General features: G+C 38.1%; 1 protein-coding gene and 1 long non-coding RNA gene across 3 annotated transcripts in view; one reads left to right on the top strand and one right to left on the bottom strand.

Moving 5' to 3' along the window:
• Nucleotides 1–9,082, bottom strand: part of grin3ba (glutamate receptor, ionotropic, N-methyl-D-aspartate 3Ba) — a 58,191-nt gene extending 49,109 nt beyond the window's left edge. For both annotated transcript variants that reach the window (XR_007180925.1, XM_048164064.1), the window contains exon 1: nucleotides 8,401–9,082. Coding sequence is in view for 1 of the 2 variants with exons in the window: in XM_048164064.1 (XP_048020021.1) it covers nucleotides 8,401–8,853 (453 nt within the window). In the remaining variant the exon portion in view is untranslated. The remainder of the gene's footprint in view (nucleotides 1–8,400) is intronic.
• LOC125251128 lies at nucleotides 8,980–14,301 on the top strand. The gene is made up of 3 exons (XR_007180926.1): nucleotides 8,980–9,113; nucleotides 11,026–11,162; nucleotides 13,643–14,301. It is a non-coding gene; the product is annotated as an uncharacterized LOC125251128 (long non-coding RNA).
• Nucleotides 14,302–16,456: the final 2,155 nt, after the last annotated feature.

The raw sequence follows: 16,456 nt of genomic DNA, 5'->3' as shown, positions 1-16,456 counted from the left end.
TGCAGGGAGGCACAAAAGGTAATTCAGCACAATGTCTGCAATCATCAGCAACACACAGCCAACAGTAAGTGAGTCTGACAGAGCTGAATAAACACTTCCACACGGCTGTCTCTGTATATCCTCGGTTAACACTGAGAGTATCTTTAGAGACAAGCTCCATATTGCACTGCAACTGCAAAAACATTCAAAGCAAGAGGTCGACCCAGCTTCGGGCACATTACAAGACTGGGGAACAAGTTAACCGAATGAGGGTGGAAATTAATGAATCTGTAGGTTAAAAAGCCAAAGCAAACTGTGGCTGTTATTTTTTCCTTTTACTGGTTCTCAACTGGCAATAAAAACAATAAAAGCTTTAACAAGTGTTATAAATACTAAAATTGCTCTTAAAATAAGTAGAACTAAAAGTGCTGTTGGTGTTTGAAAGAATCCTGGGTTCAATACAAGTTAAACTCAACCAACAGCACTGGTGCTGTAATGTGGATTAACAATTAATTGCCTTAAAAAATGAAATTGTTCCTCCTTAAAAAATTTAAAATCTGGGTTGCAGTGAGGAACTTGAATGGGGTCAATCCATAAACATTAAAAATGTTTCAATAGTGTAGCCACAATATGTAAACAACGTGTGCTTTAACATGATTTTAGTGTGACAAAAAATTTAACGAAAACTAACCTTTTTTTCTTTTTTCAGATTTGTTTACTGGTTTTAAGTCTTAACAGTACAGATTGACATTACTAACTGTTTCTGTGTAACGACATATCCAATTTTACTTTGTTGCCATAAAAATGCTTATATCCTTAAAATTACCAGTGTTGGGAGTAATGCATTACAAGTAACGCGAGTTACGTAATCAGATTACTTTTTCAAGTAACTAGTAAAGTAACGCATTACTTTTAAATTTACAACAAAATATCTGAGTTATCTTTGTTTTCCCATGTATTGACTGACAGCTCTCCTGTCCCCATGTTGAGGGAAATCAGGAGTAAAGGTGCAGAGGCCTTGTATGAACTGCGTAAACAAGATAGTTAGAATAAATGTGAGCAGGCATTTACTTCCTCAAAATAAAACCTCAGAACACTACACAAACCTGCAATAATTAAATGTATTCTCACTTTATTAACCAATGTCTGAGCTTTGATGACCCAATTCAACCATAGCATATGTGTTTAATTTTTTTTGTTTCCTACTCTTCTGCAATCCAAAATGGCGGCACAACTGAAAGGTTTGTTCGAGCTGCGCCCTCTACTGTACAGGTGTGAATCTGCATTTCCATTAGCTTTAGGCTTATTTATTTCACTTTTGATGTGAAAGGGCCTTTACATTTGCCAAAACATTACTTTTTTATTACATTTTATTAAAAAACATACAAGCAAGCCCAGCCCAGATGAGAAAAAGTAACACAACACATTACTTTCCATAAAAAAGTAACTAAGTAATGCAATTAGTTACTTTTTTAGGGAGTAACACAATATTGTAACGAATTACTTTTAAAACTTTCCCCAACATTGAAAATGACCATAAAAGTAACATAAAAATAAGAACTTTACAGCTCAAATAATAGTTTATAGAAAAAAACAATGTTAAAAAAACCAAGTTATTTTATAAAATGATAAGCTTTATATATAAACCCTTCAGAAATAAGACCTGTTCACTTCCATTGTCAAAATAATTTTTTGTGGTAGACATCATGCCACAAAAGCTGTTGATTGAGCTTAACTTGTTCTACACCCTGAATATTCCTTTAAGGGCAGGAGTGTGTTTTATAAACCGATGAGAGTTAAATAAGGCCAAATCTCTCCCACAGAAAGTGAAATCCCTCACTTACAGCTTAACTGAAGCATAGGCATTTTTGTGCAGAAGGGCGGGAGACTTTGCTCTGATCAGAAGTGCATGCACAGATATTAATAAGCATGATAGCAGAGCTGCGTTTGCATGCCTCATGCATGATGGGAATGGTTGTCACATCTTCTGTCTTGTTATCCAGCCCAAGTCTTTTTTCGATCCTTTCAAAAAAGCGGAAGATAATTGAAACATACTCACAAGAGAGTTGGGTGAAAGAGATAAGACAAAACTAATGGAAATAAAAAGAAGGAGAGGAGATGGAAAATGACTTACAGAGAGACTTTGACACACAGAAGGGAACTTTGCATCAAAAGTACCCATAGTGCTAAACTGTAATACCCGCTTATGCAAATCTCTCCCCCATTCAGAATAGATGCCGTTTGCAGGTTCCCATGCCAAAACGAACAGACGCTTCTGTTTCTCTCTCTGCGTTTTCTCAAATGGCTCTGTCATCAAAGCAATCATCAGAGAGGCTATAAGATTGCAGATTGAGATATAGACCCTAACCAGAGCCAAGCTACAGAATGGATCCTTCAAAGGAAAATTGATTTAAAATGTCTCTTAGATCTAACCGATAAAAAGACAAACAGACTGTTCATTGTTTTGCTATGAGCAGTAGAGTACGCTATGATTAGGACAATGAAAACAGCAACAATATTCATTCCATGACAAAACAAGAATTAGCCACTCTGGAGAGGCATTTTTGGCATACGATGCAGCCTGGTCAGCACTGTGCCCACCGCAATGCTGCCAAAATCCAAAATAAAGACAATGAATCATTTCTGTCAGGAGATCTGAACGCCAGTGAGATTTGTTCAGTGAGGCGCCGTATTCAGAAGTGAAGTGAAAACTCAATCACGTTATATTGAGAGATCAGGCACCACTTCAAAGCTCACCTCGGGCAGAAAGAGGGTTGAATTTTCAAAGACACATTTTAGAGTGGAAATAAGGTATAAGGTCGGGGAAGCGTCATAAGTACCTCAGGGTGCAGTCGTGCCACTTATTGGAGACTTTCAGATTCAATTAAACTCTCATATTCTTGCAGGCGCATCAAAATAGAGAAAAATAGTTTTTTAGGAAACGTGCACCAACCCAGAGCGTCCAAAAAACATCCCTCAGCTTACTTGCTCAATTAGTTTTGATGGGTCAGAGCATTCTCGGCTTACAGTATATAGGCATTAACCCAAATCCAGGCGGTATTAAACCACATACGCGGCTGTGTATTAAATCGTATGAATGTGCTTGGGTGCTGTAACATTAAGTGCCTGGCAGCACTGAGCCATCTCGGCCCCGTGAGCGCAGCTTGCAGAATTCTTCCTCACCTGGCTGATGCACCACGCTCTTCCCGCATCCTTACTGTCACAGACCTCAGCGGCCCATCTGTGCTTATCTCAGCCATGCACATGTGGGAGATTACAGACCATCTCCTCCAGGTATTTCACACTTTATTTACACCCTCGGCCTCCATAATGGAGCAATCCAGGCTGCAGACAATCGCGGCAGCAATGCACAGATGATCAGCATTGTTACGGCTGGGAATAGGTGGTGACTTGCGTGCATGTGTGCATGGCATTGTATCAACAGAAGGAGCGTAGACCACCTCTATGACTAATAAGTGCTTGCTCTCCAGGTGCTTTTAGAGAAATGTATTTTGTGCAGTACACAAAAATGGGTAATGTTGTAAGGTTTACTTCAACAATGCATTTTACACACTACACTGCACATACAAATAACAGACAAGGTTTTGTGCTCATTTTCCTTAAAGTTCAGTTTTAACATAATATGATGGCATTCCATTTTACAATGCGAGTTCTGATAATTTGTCTACTGTTACATCTATTTCTTTGACTAAGGGGCCATTCATAGAGTTTTTCCATAGTTTTTTCTATGTAAACATGTTAGATGAGCGTGTTTGACCATTGCGCTCCTGTCTCTTGCGGTGTCTTGCACATGACACTGTGTCTTTAGACCTTACTTTTATTTTATTTTTTTTCATTCCACTGCCCTTCGTCTCAGGGCAGTTGAATATTGCTGCCGCGATATATATAGGCCTCTTCTAGTACTGATTGGATAGGTAATTTGAACGTTTTTCTCCTGATCTTTTTCATAAAACATCATTTTGTGTGAATGGCCGATTTGTTTTAAACGCTGATTCATACGGTAACAAACAAGTGACTCTCTTTATGGGTGAGTAATTGAATTATTCGCTCAACTCTCTCAACATAGGCCCTGTCCCAAAGGGCGCACTTCATGTGGACTTAAATTGCGCGTGCTCGCCGAGTCTATGAGTCCGTAGGCCGTCCCATTCAGCATTTTAACACTCTGAAGTGTGCTCAGCAGCGCCCCCTTTGTACCTTCTGCGAAGCCCGCATAGATGCAGGCTCCGCACACTTTAACTACCCAGGAATCCTTGCGAAATGCCAATCAGACAACGGATGGGAGGAGATTTCGCTCAAGAGCAATTGATGACATGGCTGAGAAGAAAATATTTAAGTGTAGGTATCATTACGGTTTTTATGACCTAGGTGTACATTTTACCAGTTGTTACCTACAGTTGATACAAACATTATGGTCATCGACCAGTGGTTGATATCTCAAACGATCGCATTATGATTCATTAAATAAATAGAACCGAATTTCAGGGCTTTACTGAGTCATATTTAAACCAGTAAATTCATCTGAAACTCACGCACATGTTTATTATGTGTTAAAATTGTAATCTTAGTTCAAATGGAACATTATGTATTATTACAACTGTATACATTTTTTAAATAAGCATGTATATATTGTCTAATGCCCAGGTGGCATAAGCAAAAGCAGGCTGTGTAGTTGACATGGAGATAATATTTTGCAAAAGAAAAGAAATCTGTTCTCAATGCTAAATATTATCCCTGAACCAGACCGTTATTTCCGGCGTGACGAAAATACCTCTCAATGCGCCCTCGTGGGCTCGCGCCAAGGACCCTATAGGTCTGCACTACATGACGTCACCAAAGTGTGGACTCTGAGGAAGTCCACAAGTCCGGAGTGTGCCATTTGGGACAGGGCCAGTGTGACTGTCTTTATGAGTGAGTCATTGAATCGTTCACTCTAGCTATTTCACAACACTGATTTATTCATTAGTGCCATTACTATCTGTTGCTCAGAGACACACAACATCAGATTCTACTGTGGTTTCTTTTTACACTATTTTCACTAGCAGAGCAAAAATACACAAAGTAGCTGACAATATTGTGCCTAGAACTGCACGGTTAATTAAACGATTAGAAAAATAACATGGAAATCGCGCTTGAACAATTTGGCATGGTGCGATTATTTTTACTCCAATTTCACTTCATAACGACAGTTTAGCATCCTTCTGTGAGATGATGTGGCTTCTTACACAGAATAAGGCAGTCGTGTGTTTATTAGTCATGTTTACTCAATCAAAGCATTTCAATCTTCTGTTTATTCAGCTACAGCGATAGTATGATGCCCATATGGATTTCCTGGAATGAGGCGTGTTATCTACTTCGGCGGCAAGGCATATTTGCAGTTTCTGTGTGAGAGCGCCCTCTGGCTTTCAGATAGAGAAGCATTTACTACTGATCACTGAGCCATACAGCTCTGAGGAGCTGGCCATAAAATAATTGCAGGCTTTGCCAAATCACGTGCGATTTACTTGTGATTATTTGTGCAGCCCTACCTATAACGCATATATTAGTTACTTAGCATTAGCTTTTTTTACTGAACTGTTGTTAGGACTGTCAAATGATTAATCGCGATTAATCACATACAAAATAAAAGTTTGCATTAACATAATATGTGCGTACTGTGTATAATTATGTATATTTAAACACATACATGTGCATACTGAATATTACATAAATTATGTTATATATAAATATAAATATTTTATAGAAATATAACAAATTTTTCTTAAATATATACATGCATGTGTGTGTATTTATATATACATAATAATTATACACAGTACACACATACATATTGTGTAAACACAAACTTTTAACTTAGTACGTCTCCACTCTAGTTAGATAGGAAGACATTCAAAATGTGCAGTGTTGAGAACCACTGCGGTTGTTTCAATTTTCCAAAGGTTAGTATTTTCAGTGATTACTGCAAGACTGCAATGGCAAAAGGTCATGCTATAAAATAATGAGGAGGGCATCTAAAAGATAACTGTAGCTTTTTCATAAATTAATGTCTTCATTTAGGTGTACATGAATAAGGTCATTCTGAGTCCATTCTGAATGTTACAACCTGGAGTTTAACTCAAAATCAACATTTGGACAGTCTCGACGGCTCTCTTGAATTAAGGATTCATTAAGCTTAATAACCTTCCAGTGGTTGTCCACTGGTAAGCTAACAAAGAGGCATAATTGAGAAAGGCCTTTGGATTAGAATGTGATTTCATTCAAAGGGACAAAATGAGTTTTGCATGTGCTAATCTTCCTTTTGTGCTCGGGAATATTTGCTACAGAAGGGAGACAAGTTAATGAGCACTCAAGCGTAGATGTGCAGAAGAATTTTCCTGAACGAATTCTGGCCCGGCATATTTGGTCAGCAAACAAAATAATTTAAGGCACACTAAAAATATGGTAATCTACCCTGTGTTTGATTGGCTGTGGGGCGAATATAGTCACAGAAATTAAAGAAACTATTTCATTTGAATCACTCAAATTGCAAATTCAGGCTAGTGCTTGGTTAAAGACACCAGTAGATGGTTATTTCGTCTGCAGTGAGCCGAAAGGGGAAGTTATTCAGCAAGGAAAGAGAATATTACTTTTGAAAAGCGTTCAGACGGCATAATATCCTGGGGTTGCGTCCTAAAATATATGAACAACCTTGTCCCCATACTGGCCGGGGAAATTTATAGGATTAGATCTGTATTTTAATTTGTTAAAGTAATTTGGAAAGTTAACGACTCCACAATGATGGCATGAGCCAAGCCTTGCTCCGTCAGGAAAAAGATGAGCACTAATGATTTCACACATCCTGAGGGCTGTGTCAAAATGGAGCAATCACAAACATTTTGCTAATAATTGTCATTAATCACAGAAATGGCCTTGTTTATGATTTCGCTCTGGCTAAGAATAACACAATATATGAAGCAGCTTTTACAGGCAGCCAGGCTGTAAAAGTACAAGACACAAAAGCCTTTTGACTGACACTTTATAAGATGTAGGATAAATCATGCTGTTATGAATGAGCATCTTAAAAGATGGTCTCTCTGCTGACCCGCTGTTCAAGCCTCTTTATGCAAAATCACAGGTGCCTTTGTTCCTTTGTGTCCATATGCTGGCATAGTTTGACGGGAGGAAAATCTTTTGAGGTTTCCCTGCCAGGAGAAACCGCTGCAACTGGCTGCACTGCTGGAGACAGAAACAACTGGTGTAACTGGCATCCGCTCTGCTTGCTGCTTAGAATACTAACAAGAGTCAGCGTGCCTCAACCCTGAGCCCTAAACAGTGTTAGGATTGTTCCTCTGGAATACATCAGGATCTCTGTGTCCGGCCCCTGGACAAAAACACCTGAAATACATACCACAGCTCTGCCTCTTAAAGATTTTTTTCCTGACTCTCTCCATTTGTTTCAACATGTAAAATCTGTTTGAGAATAGAGTTTTCTGCCCACCACCCTCCTGAGGTGACAGTAAAAGTTTAAGACTGTGTTTAACAATATAGATGGCTTAGGGCAAAAACTGCCTAATAATATATAATTTGCAGTCATGTTAGAGAATGTTAGATGACAGAACTGGTATTATCCGATATCTATCAGCAGGTTCGCTTGCATCTTCATCTACTTTCCACAAACATTTCACAAAATGTGGCAAATGTCGGTCTGTATTGTCCCAACTCTGAGAGTGACTAACACACAAATACATATTGTTGACCTATGTTTTATGTATCTCTATATTTTTGTCCAGTTCTATTAGCTGTTTATATGTTTACTGTTTTAATCAAACTGTTTAAAAGGCAATGGGGTGTGAGGTGGTTAATTTGAACCAATAAATTTGATTATTACAATAAATTAATGCACAAAATAGTTTTAAACTGGTGTTACAATAGGTGACTACAGCACTCTTTGTACTTGACATTGATGCCTCCTTCACGTGCTCTCGGAATTATCGTAAATACGAGTTTCCTAGGTAAAAATTGCACATTTCGAACCAAATTTCCTATAGCACGTGAAGGCAGCATAATTCACAGTTTAGGGATACATTTTAGATTTAACTACATTGTCTTTTTCAGACTAATTTGGGAACATTATATCAAAGTTTGACCAAAAAAAAAAAAAAAAACGAAACACGGTTTTCGCGCTCTTTTGGATTATGTTGATTAGCCTATATCTTAGTGACAACGAGTGACAGTTGTAACAGGGAGAATAAATGATGAAACAAAAGACAAAACAACCAAAATCAGGAAAATGCACATCGAGACCGAAAACAAAACCGAGTTACACAAGACAGACGCCAAAACATCCGAACAGGTTGGCCACATTTTCCTCACAATTGAAAGAGCGCTTTGGATAAAAGTAAAGAAAATGAGTTTGCTGCTCACCTGTGTCTTAAGAGGTTCACCCTGTTCAATGATGCTGATGAAAGGTATTTCCAAAAATGAGGACATGAACTCCACTTGTATGAGCTCCTCGTGGCTCTGAGGGAACGCGAGCACAGCCGAGACTCCCTGAACAACGATATCCTGACACACGCACCTGAACATGGACTCCGGGTCTCCATTGAGTGGTTCTCGGGACAATACTTCCAAGCTCAAATTGTACGGCAAGAAGTTGTTTCCACTTTGCCGGAGGTGGACCAGGGCGCGGTTGAGGGCGCCCTGTATCCTGGACTGCTGGCGGGTCGGCAGGAGCGCACCCAAACGCACTGTGTGCCCAATGCGTGCCAGGATGTGACAGGGTTGGGGATGCAGATGACAAGGGTAAATAAACATCTGGAGAGCGACCTGGAGCCCGACATGAAGGTATGCCAAGAATCTGGAGAGCACTAAATTCATCCTGCTCCTTTCGCAACTGGATTGAGGTTTCGTCACAAGATGGCATCGCTCTATTCTTGTCCAATTGTTCTTGTCCTTAATGGTTTTACGCGCACGCGGATGCAGCCTCGGTTAAAATGCAAGTAGCGCAACCGTTCCATCTACTCCAAATGCTGAAGGCGAGAGGTGCTGTGCGCGCCGTTGAGGGAGGAGGTGCTGTGCCACTGGAGATCTTCTCAGCATCACCGAGCTCGGAGGGAGATTAGTTGTGGCCACGCCAGGTTTGGTAGATCAAATTATGGTGAATTAAGCTTTCTCAAAGGTCACTTATGAAACATTATTAAAATGCCTTCAAATCATCACTTCATGGAATAGCAAAGAGGCACTCAGTAATTTCTGTTTATTAAAAAAAAAGTTATAATGAAATTAACAGTATTTCATTTATTTATTTATTTATTTATTTTTGAAAAATCATTAAAATGACTTTTAATAGCACTTTTCCAAAATATGAGTTTTCATTGTACGTGGAGAGGGTCGCCCCCTTTTGGCCGCCGCCATGTTGACATCACATGACCAGTTGTGTCATGCAATTGAGCAAGTTACTGCTATTAAAAATGACAGGAATAATAATACATTTACTTTATATTGTGCTTTTAGTCAGTGATTTTAGAGTGAATAAAGCACAAACACGCAATGGTCACAGCCACCACTGCATACCCACTGTTCAAAACTTTTGAGATTAAATCCAAGAATGTCCATTATATTGATAATAAGAGAACAGATTATATTTAGTAAAAAACCGTCATGCATTCAGGCTGATAGATGTCACTTTAAAGTCCAAAACCACTGGTTCTAGTGGGATGATTAAGAGCCTGCTAAATGCAAAGCTGAAGCAAAAACTGACAGGGTGCACATTTAAATTGAGATTGCAGGTACAAAATCCTCTGCGCTCCAGAGACTGCCAAGCCAAATATTTTTCACAGTTAATGATTTCAGTGTAGTCTTAAAAAGAGATGAAGAGGTGACTGAGGCAGTAATTGCGTCGTGAATTCAGACGGTTTGGCATAGTTCAAGGACAATACCCCATTCATAAATTATTTAATTAAATAATAATTGCATGGAAACACGGATGCTCTGTTCGGCATAATTAAATTACAGTGGCCTTTGTTTGCTTTAGAACAGTAATCCAAATATATTAACTTGTCACTCTGTTTGAGCTCAAAACTGAAATAGATTTTTTTTTTTTCATCAAAAATGAGTTACAATACAATCCTTTGATTTAGCCAGACCATTAGTTTGTTTCAAGTAATATTACATTTTAACATCCCAAGGCCCTCTTAACAGAGCATTTCAATGTAGTACTGTAGGTACCGTAGGCATTTTTCCACAACTGGGTGGTTAATATGTAGCAATAAGCTCATTAAAATATACTTTTCTCCTTTAGTAATTAAACAGAAAATGCATATACCATAAACTGCTCATTACACAATGCTTCCTTAACAGGACTGGAGTAAATGATGCACACAAGAAAATAATGCACATATATCAGTCAACTGAGGAAGGAAAGAACATGTGCCCCTTTCACCTAACCTCTGAACAATGGTAGTTTAGATGTTAGAAGAAAATAGTTATTTTCTAAAACATCGTCATTTAATCGCTATACTGATCTGATCCTACATAATTCCAGTGCATTTCTCCTTTCATGGATATAGTTCATTTCCTGTCTGACAAGAAACATATTACTACCCCAATGCATGAAACTGTTTTTAAGCAATTACTTGTGCATTTTGGAAAGCTTTGCACCCTCAAATCCATTTGCTGGTAATAATAGCTTGGATGTCAAAGACTAATTGAGGATTAGAGACCACTGACTGAGTAAAAAGCATATGAACCATGTCAAAATTCAGCAGCATGTTCTTTGTGTAGCAGAACATTTGACAGTTTGTGCTACAGACATCACATAAAAATTATGGTTTACTCTATATGCCCCATATTACAGTATATGTAATCTTTCAGAAACAAATAATATATATAATTTCATATCTTTTCCTGTTCTAACCACATCTCAATTGTTTTGCTTGAATGTCACCAAAAACCATTTGTTTTTCTGCTTAATGGGTGTGTACTATGATGTCCATCTGATGTCTGACACTAACATGTAACCAGTGATGTTTGCTTGATTGTTTTTTTCAGCTCCAGCGCATACAGTCCAACATTTCAGGATATTTCAGAGATGCAGGTGATTTTGAGGGTAAATCAAAATTTCACAAGACACCTACGCAACTGTCCTGTCCTGACACATGGATGGCTCCGCTTGATTTTCAGCGAAGGTATGCAATTGTCTTTTACTCACCTTCAAGCAGACTCACGCGGTGCAAATAAATATTCATATATGTCCTTCTGATTTTCTTCCAGAAGGCTTGTATACTCTTAAAAGAAAAGGTTTTATATAGAACCTTTAAGGGTTCTATCAGATTCTTCATATATAGAACTTTTTAGTGGTTCCCATGGGATCATTTTATGGATTTATTTTTAAATAATTAATTAATTTTGTTTTAATTCTTATTTGTTCTTTAAATTGTATGAATTAAACAGCTGGTAAACATAATTTATCACCAGTAAAAAATAAAATAACCCATTAACATAAAAGTATTATGCAATCATTTAAAGGATTAGTTCATTTCAGAATTCAAATTTCCTGATAATTTACTCACACCCATGTCATCCAAGATGTTGTCTTTCTTTCTTCAGTCAAAAGAAATTAAGGTTTTTGAGGAAAACACTCCAGGATTTTTCTCCGTATAGTGGACTTCAACGGCTAACAATGTGTTGAAGGTCCAAATTGCAGTTTCAGTGCAGCTTCAAAGGGCTCTAACCGATCCCGCTTAAGAATTAGGGTCTTATCTAGTGAAACGATCAGTCATTTTCTAAAACAAAAATAAAAATTATATACTTTTTAACCACAAATGCTCATCTTGCACTTGCTCTGTGATGTGCCATGCATTACAGTATCAAGTTGGAAAGGTCACGCGTGATGTAGACGGAAGTATTGAGCAAGTATTTACAAAGCGAACATGCAAAGACTAAGTCAAACGGCTTTTACAAATAAAGGTAAAACAATGATGTCGGGCGATTTTGAAGTTGGATGAGAAAAAGAGATGGAGTTTTTCGCCCTACCGCAGTACTTCCACCTACGTCATGCGTGACCTTTCCAACGTGATTACGTAATGCGTGGCACATTGGAGAGCTAGTGCAAGACAAGCATTTGTGGTTAAAAAGTATATATATATATATATATATATATATATATTTATTTATTTTATTTTATTTTTTTTTTTAGAAAATGGCAGATTGTTTCGCTAGATAAGACCCTGAAGCTGCATTAAACTATAATAGGCCTATACAAAATTTTCTTCACATGATGTGCAATTATACATGCATGCATGAGATCACAAAAATCATATTTTCTGTCAAGAGTGGACATTATATTAACGTTAATACAGCTGACGTGATCCTGTTATCAGAGGGTTTTTTCACATAGCCTACCTGAATGAAAGGGTTCATTATGCGGGTCATTATGCAGGTCATTATGCGGGTCTTTGTCTTCTCAGATGTGAATCACAGCATTATTCATGAAGATTCACACCTCCGTGCATACTGTGTGTCTTGACAAAAAGTGTCTTATTGTTTTATATGAATGAGTAGGCAGGATAGTTTTTACATCATTTTAAATAAAAACATCTTGTCTACAACCTCCAATACCCAGATGTCTTGTGAACACATATTTAATATTTGTTTTTTGGCCTTATTTCAGTGACTTAAGTTTTTTGTTTTTTTCAATAACCATGCATAAACGTTATTCCTTCAAAAATACAAACATGTACATACATGTTGCTCACATATTATGGTAGCCTAGTTCGTGCTGAATACAGTATAATGACACCTTTTCCATTAATATGTTTATGAACAACTGAAAAAAGCACAAATGTCAGGGCATGTCAAATCTTCTCCAGGGCACCAAATCAGCCTCGGACTCCAGAGGGTTAAAACCGCAACCTTCAATCCATTGGTAGCCATTGAAGTTCACTATATGGAGAAAAATCCTTGAATGTTTTCCTCAGAAATCTTAATTTCTTTTCGAGTGAAGAAAGAAAGACATGAACATCTTGGATGACATGGGGGTGAGTAAATTATCAGGACTTAATCCTTTAAGTTCTCCCTTATATAAAACCTTTTGGCATAAAGGTTCTTTAAAATGGAGTCAAGAACCCTAGGTTCTATATAGAACCCCATTGAAGCTTTTTTAAGAGTGTATCTCCAGAGCCTCCCTATTGTCAATTGTATTCAACTTGGTTTAATATATAAATTAATGGATTACACTTTAATCAGAAAACCAATTAAAGCATGTTTATCTCAGAGGGATTACACCCACCTTATGCAAGCGCCCATATAGATAATCCCTTCTCAGTCTCTCGCTATGACTCTGTTATTGTGACATATGCATACATTAAGCATTCCTGCATTTATACTGTTTGAAATGCAACAGTTGAGTCAATGAGTTCTGAAATTGAATTTTGAGAGGTACCTCAGAAAAAGCCTCTGAGCAGAAGCTCTGCAATTACAGCATGGATAAATGTAGCATCAGTGCTGTTTCTGTCGAACCGCATGTCACAGCACTCCATAATCTGCCATAATGCTCTATAGAACAACTCTTACAGGAGAGCAGTGCTTTTAAATATCACTGTGCGGCATCTACATTCTCAGCACATCCTACTTGACTAATTTCAGCACAATCTTTTGTGTCCACTAGACAGTTCAGCAGCATGTCGGATGCGGTGAACCATCAGGACGCGCTGTGCAAGAGGGAAGGAGCTAAAATGGATAATTCTATTAAAATCTGAAGTGCTATATACTCATAAATTACAAGAATTTGCTGGAGGCAAAGCAGTTGACTTTCCTTACTGTGCTAAAACGAAGATATTCACTCCTGCTTTTGGAAGACTTGCCACATCTTTCAATTCAAACGAATGACTGTGTGAAAACGGGGACATCGTAAATGCATAAATAGTGAGCACAAGCCAGTTCACAGCAGGAGGGTATCTATATGAAACCTCATTTATTTTGGTCAAACTTTCCATAACCCCTCTCTGTGTTATCAGACTGAGCAAACAAGGTTCAGATAAAAACTAATGAGTTTCATGAAATTAATTAGCTTAACATTATTAAGGTGTAAAGTACTGTGATTACACATTTGCTAGTCTCTAAGAAGTTGAAAGAGTTTGTGAAAACTCAACAAACCATTTAGTAGTGCACTTTTTGAAAATATCAAATATAATGTGATCAGAAAGCACTGCAGATCTAACTTTGGCTTAATAGGACTTTTTTTCTGAAACACAAGTTGTGTCATTGCATTAAAGTTTAATGAAGGCTAAGGTTCTGTATTGCAAGGCATATTTCCCTACATGCACTATGTAAATCCATACATCTCTCCCTGCCGCTGGGTAGGTTAGTATTGCTGAGCTGGATTTATTTTTACCATGGTTCAGACATACTTATCATATCCACAGAGACAAGCCCTCACTGTTTGTGTGTAGGCTGTGCGCATGTCATAGTTTATAGCCACCATCATTTGAAAAAACCTGCTTGCTTCCCCTCTTTTTCCTTGTAAGAGTGCAGGGAGCTGGAGGAAAGGCTATATCGATTTATTTACAGGTAACACAAGGACAATGATAGGGCAGCAAAACTGATTTACCCCATCAATGATAAGTGAATTATCACAGGGATACTATTTATTCATGTGTACAGGCGCTGTGTAGTGGCTAAGGGCTGTCTTCATTTGCTGATTGTGTTTGTATTGCAGGAGATCTCTGTCCTCGTCTGGGTTTGGCAGGTCATTGCGTTTTGTGTTCTAAGGTCACAATTATACAGTTTTTTTTTTTTTTTAATTATGAGGAAGTAACCCAGCTAATGGAGTTGTTAACTCTGTTCCAAAACCCAATGAGTTGTTCCTTCTAAAGCAGAAGCCTTAAAGGGATAGTTCACCCAAAAATGAAAATTATCCCATGATTTACTCACCCTCAAGCCATCCTAGGTGAATATGACTATCTTCTTTCAGATGAACACAATCAGAGATATATTTAAAAATATCTTGGCTCTTCCAAGTTTTATAATGGTAGTGAATGGGGGGCGAGAAAAAAATCATCCATCATAAAAATAATCCATACGGCTTCAGAGGGTTAATAAAGGCCTTCTAAAGCAAAACAATGGGTATTTAAAACTTTATAAACTAAAATAACTAGCTTCTGGCAGAGGACCTTATGCATAATGCGCAAGTCGACTTGCAGCAAAAGAGTAACCCTTGACGCGATGTATGTTCATATGATGTAGGAGTAGCGTAAGCTGTAAGCTTAAGGCCAGAACACACCAAGCCGACACAGACGAACTAGTGGCGACGAAAGCAGACTGCTGGGTTTGCTCACGTCGGCATCGTCTGTGTCCAAAGTTGCCCTGCCACACCAAAACTACGCTAAACAGCCGACGGCCAAGCAGCACATCAGTTCTGCGCCTGCGTGATATGAAATGCGGAACACACTGAAAAAAATTTGGTCGGCAGACGTAGAAAAACTGCCCGACGGCCAACCGTCGGCTTGGTGTGTTCCTGCCTTTAGATGCCTCTCGCGGTTTAAACAAATACAGCTGTGTGCAACAAACTCAAGCTCCTCTTCTCTAATATTGAATTCCTCTGACATTTCTCGTTTTAGACTTTTAGACTCGTTTTGACCGGTGTTTTGTTTTGCTCTATCCTCTGCGCTTCCGTCATTGCATCATGCGTCAGGTCAGGTGTTACTCCTCAGCCGCAACCCATTGCTTCGCTTCAGAAGGCCTTTATTAACCCCCATTTTTATGATGGATGTGCTTTTTTCAGCTTCAAAAAACTCTCGCCCCCCCCCCCCCCCCCATTCACTACCATTACAAAGCTTAGAAGAGCCAGAATATTTTTCGATTGTGTTCATCTGAAAGAAGATAGTCATATACACCTAGGATGGCTTGAGGGTGTATATTTAATTGTAAAGAACCTCCAAAAGTGACTGATTTGAAATGCCCTGCTTCACATATGGCTCCGCACCAGAGACACAACTCAAAACTGATTTCAGTAGAGTTTGACATTAACATGTCACTAAGAAGGCAGTTTTGTAATCAGCATAAAGATGTGCAGCACACAAAAATTGTAGGAAAAATAATACATTTTACTTACAATGAACTATTATTTTTGAAACAAAAGCACCATTAAGTGGCCCACATGACTTACACTGTTCAAAAGTTTGAGGTCAGTGAGATTTACTTTAAATCAGCAAGGATACATTCAGTTGATCAAAGTGACTTTAAAGACATTTATAATGTTACAAAAATATTTCTGTTTTAAATAAATGTTGTTCTTTTAAATGTGCTATTCGTCAAAGAATTCTGAAAAAATGTTTTACAGTTTCCACAAAACTGATTTCAATATTGATAATAAGAAGAAATGTTTCTTGAGCACCAAATCAGCATATTAGAATGATTTCTGAAGGATCATGTGACACTGCTGGAGTAATGGCCTCTGAAAATTCAGCTTTGCCCTCACAGG

This window comes from Megalobrama amblycephala, linkage group LG17 (assembly GCF_018812025.1).
Source record: "Megalobrama amblycephala isolate DHTTF-2021 linkage group LG17, ASM1881202v1, whole genome shotgun sequence".
Lineage (NCBI taxonomy): Eukaryota > Metazoa > Chordata > Actinopteri > Cypriniformes > Xenocyprididae > Megalobrama > Megalobrama amblycephala.
The sequence above is the reverse complement of the archived record's forward strand: the minus strand, read 5'-3'. Positions and strand labels throughout refer to the sequence as shown.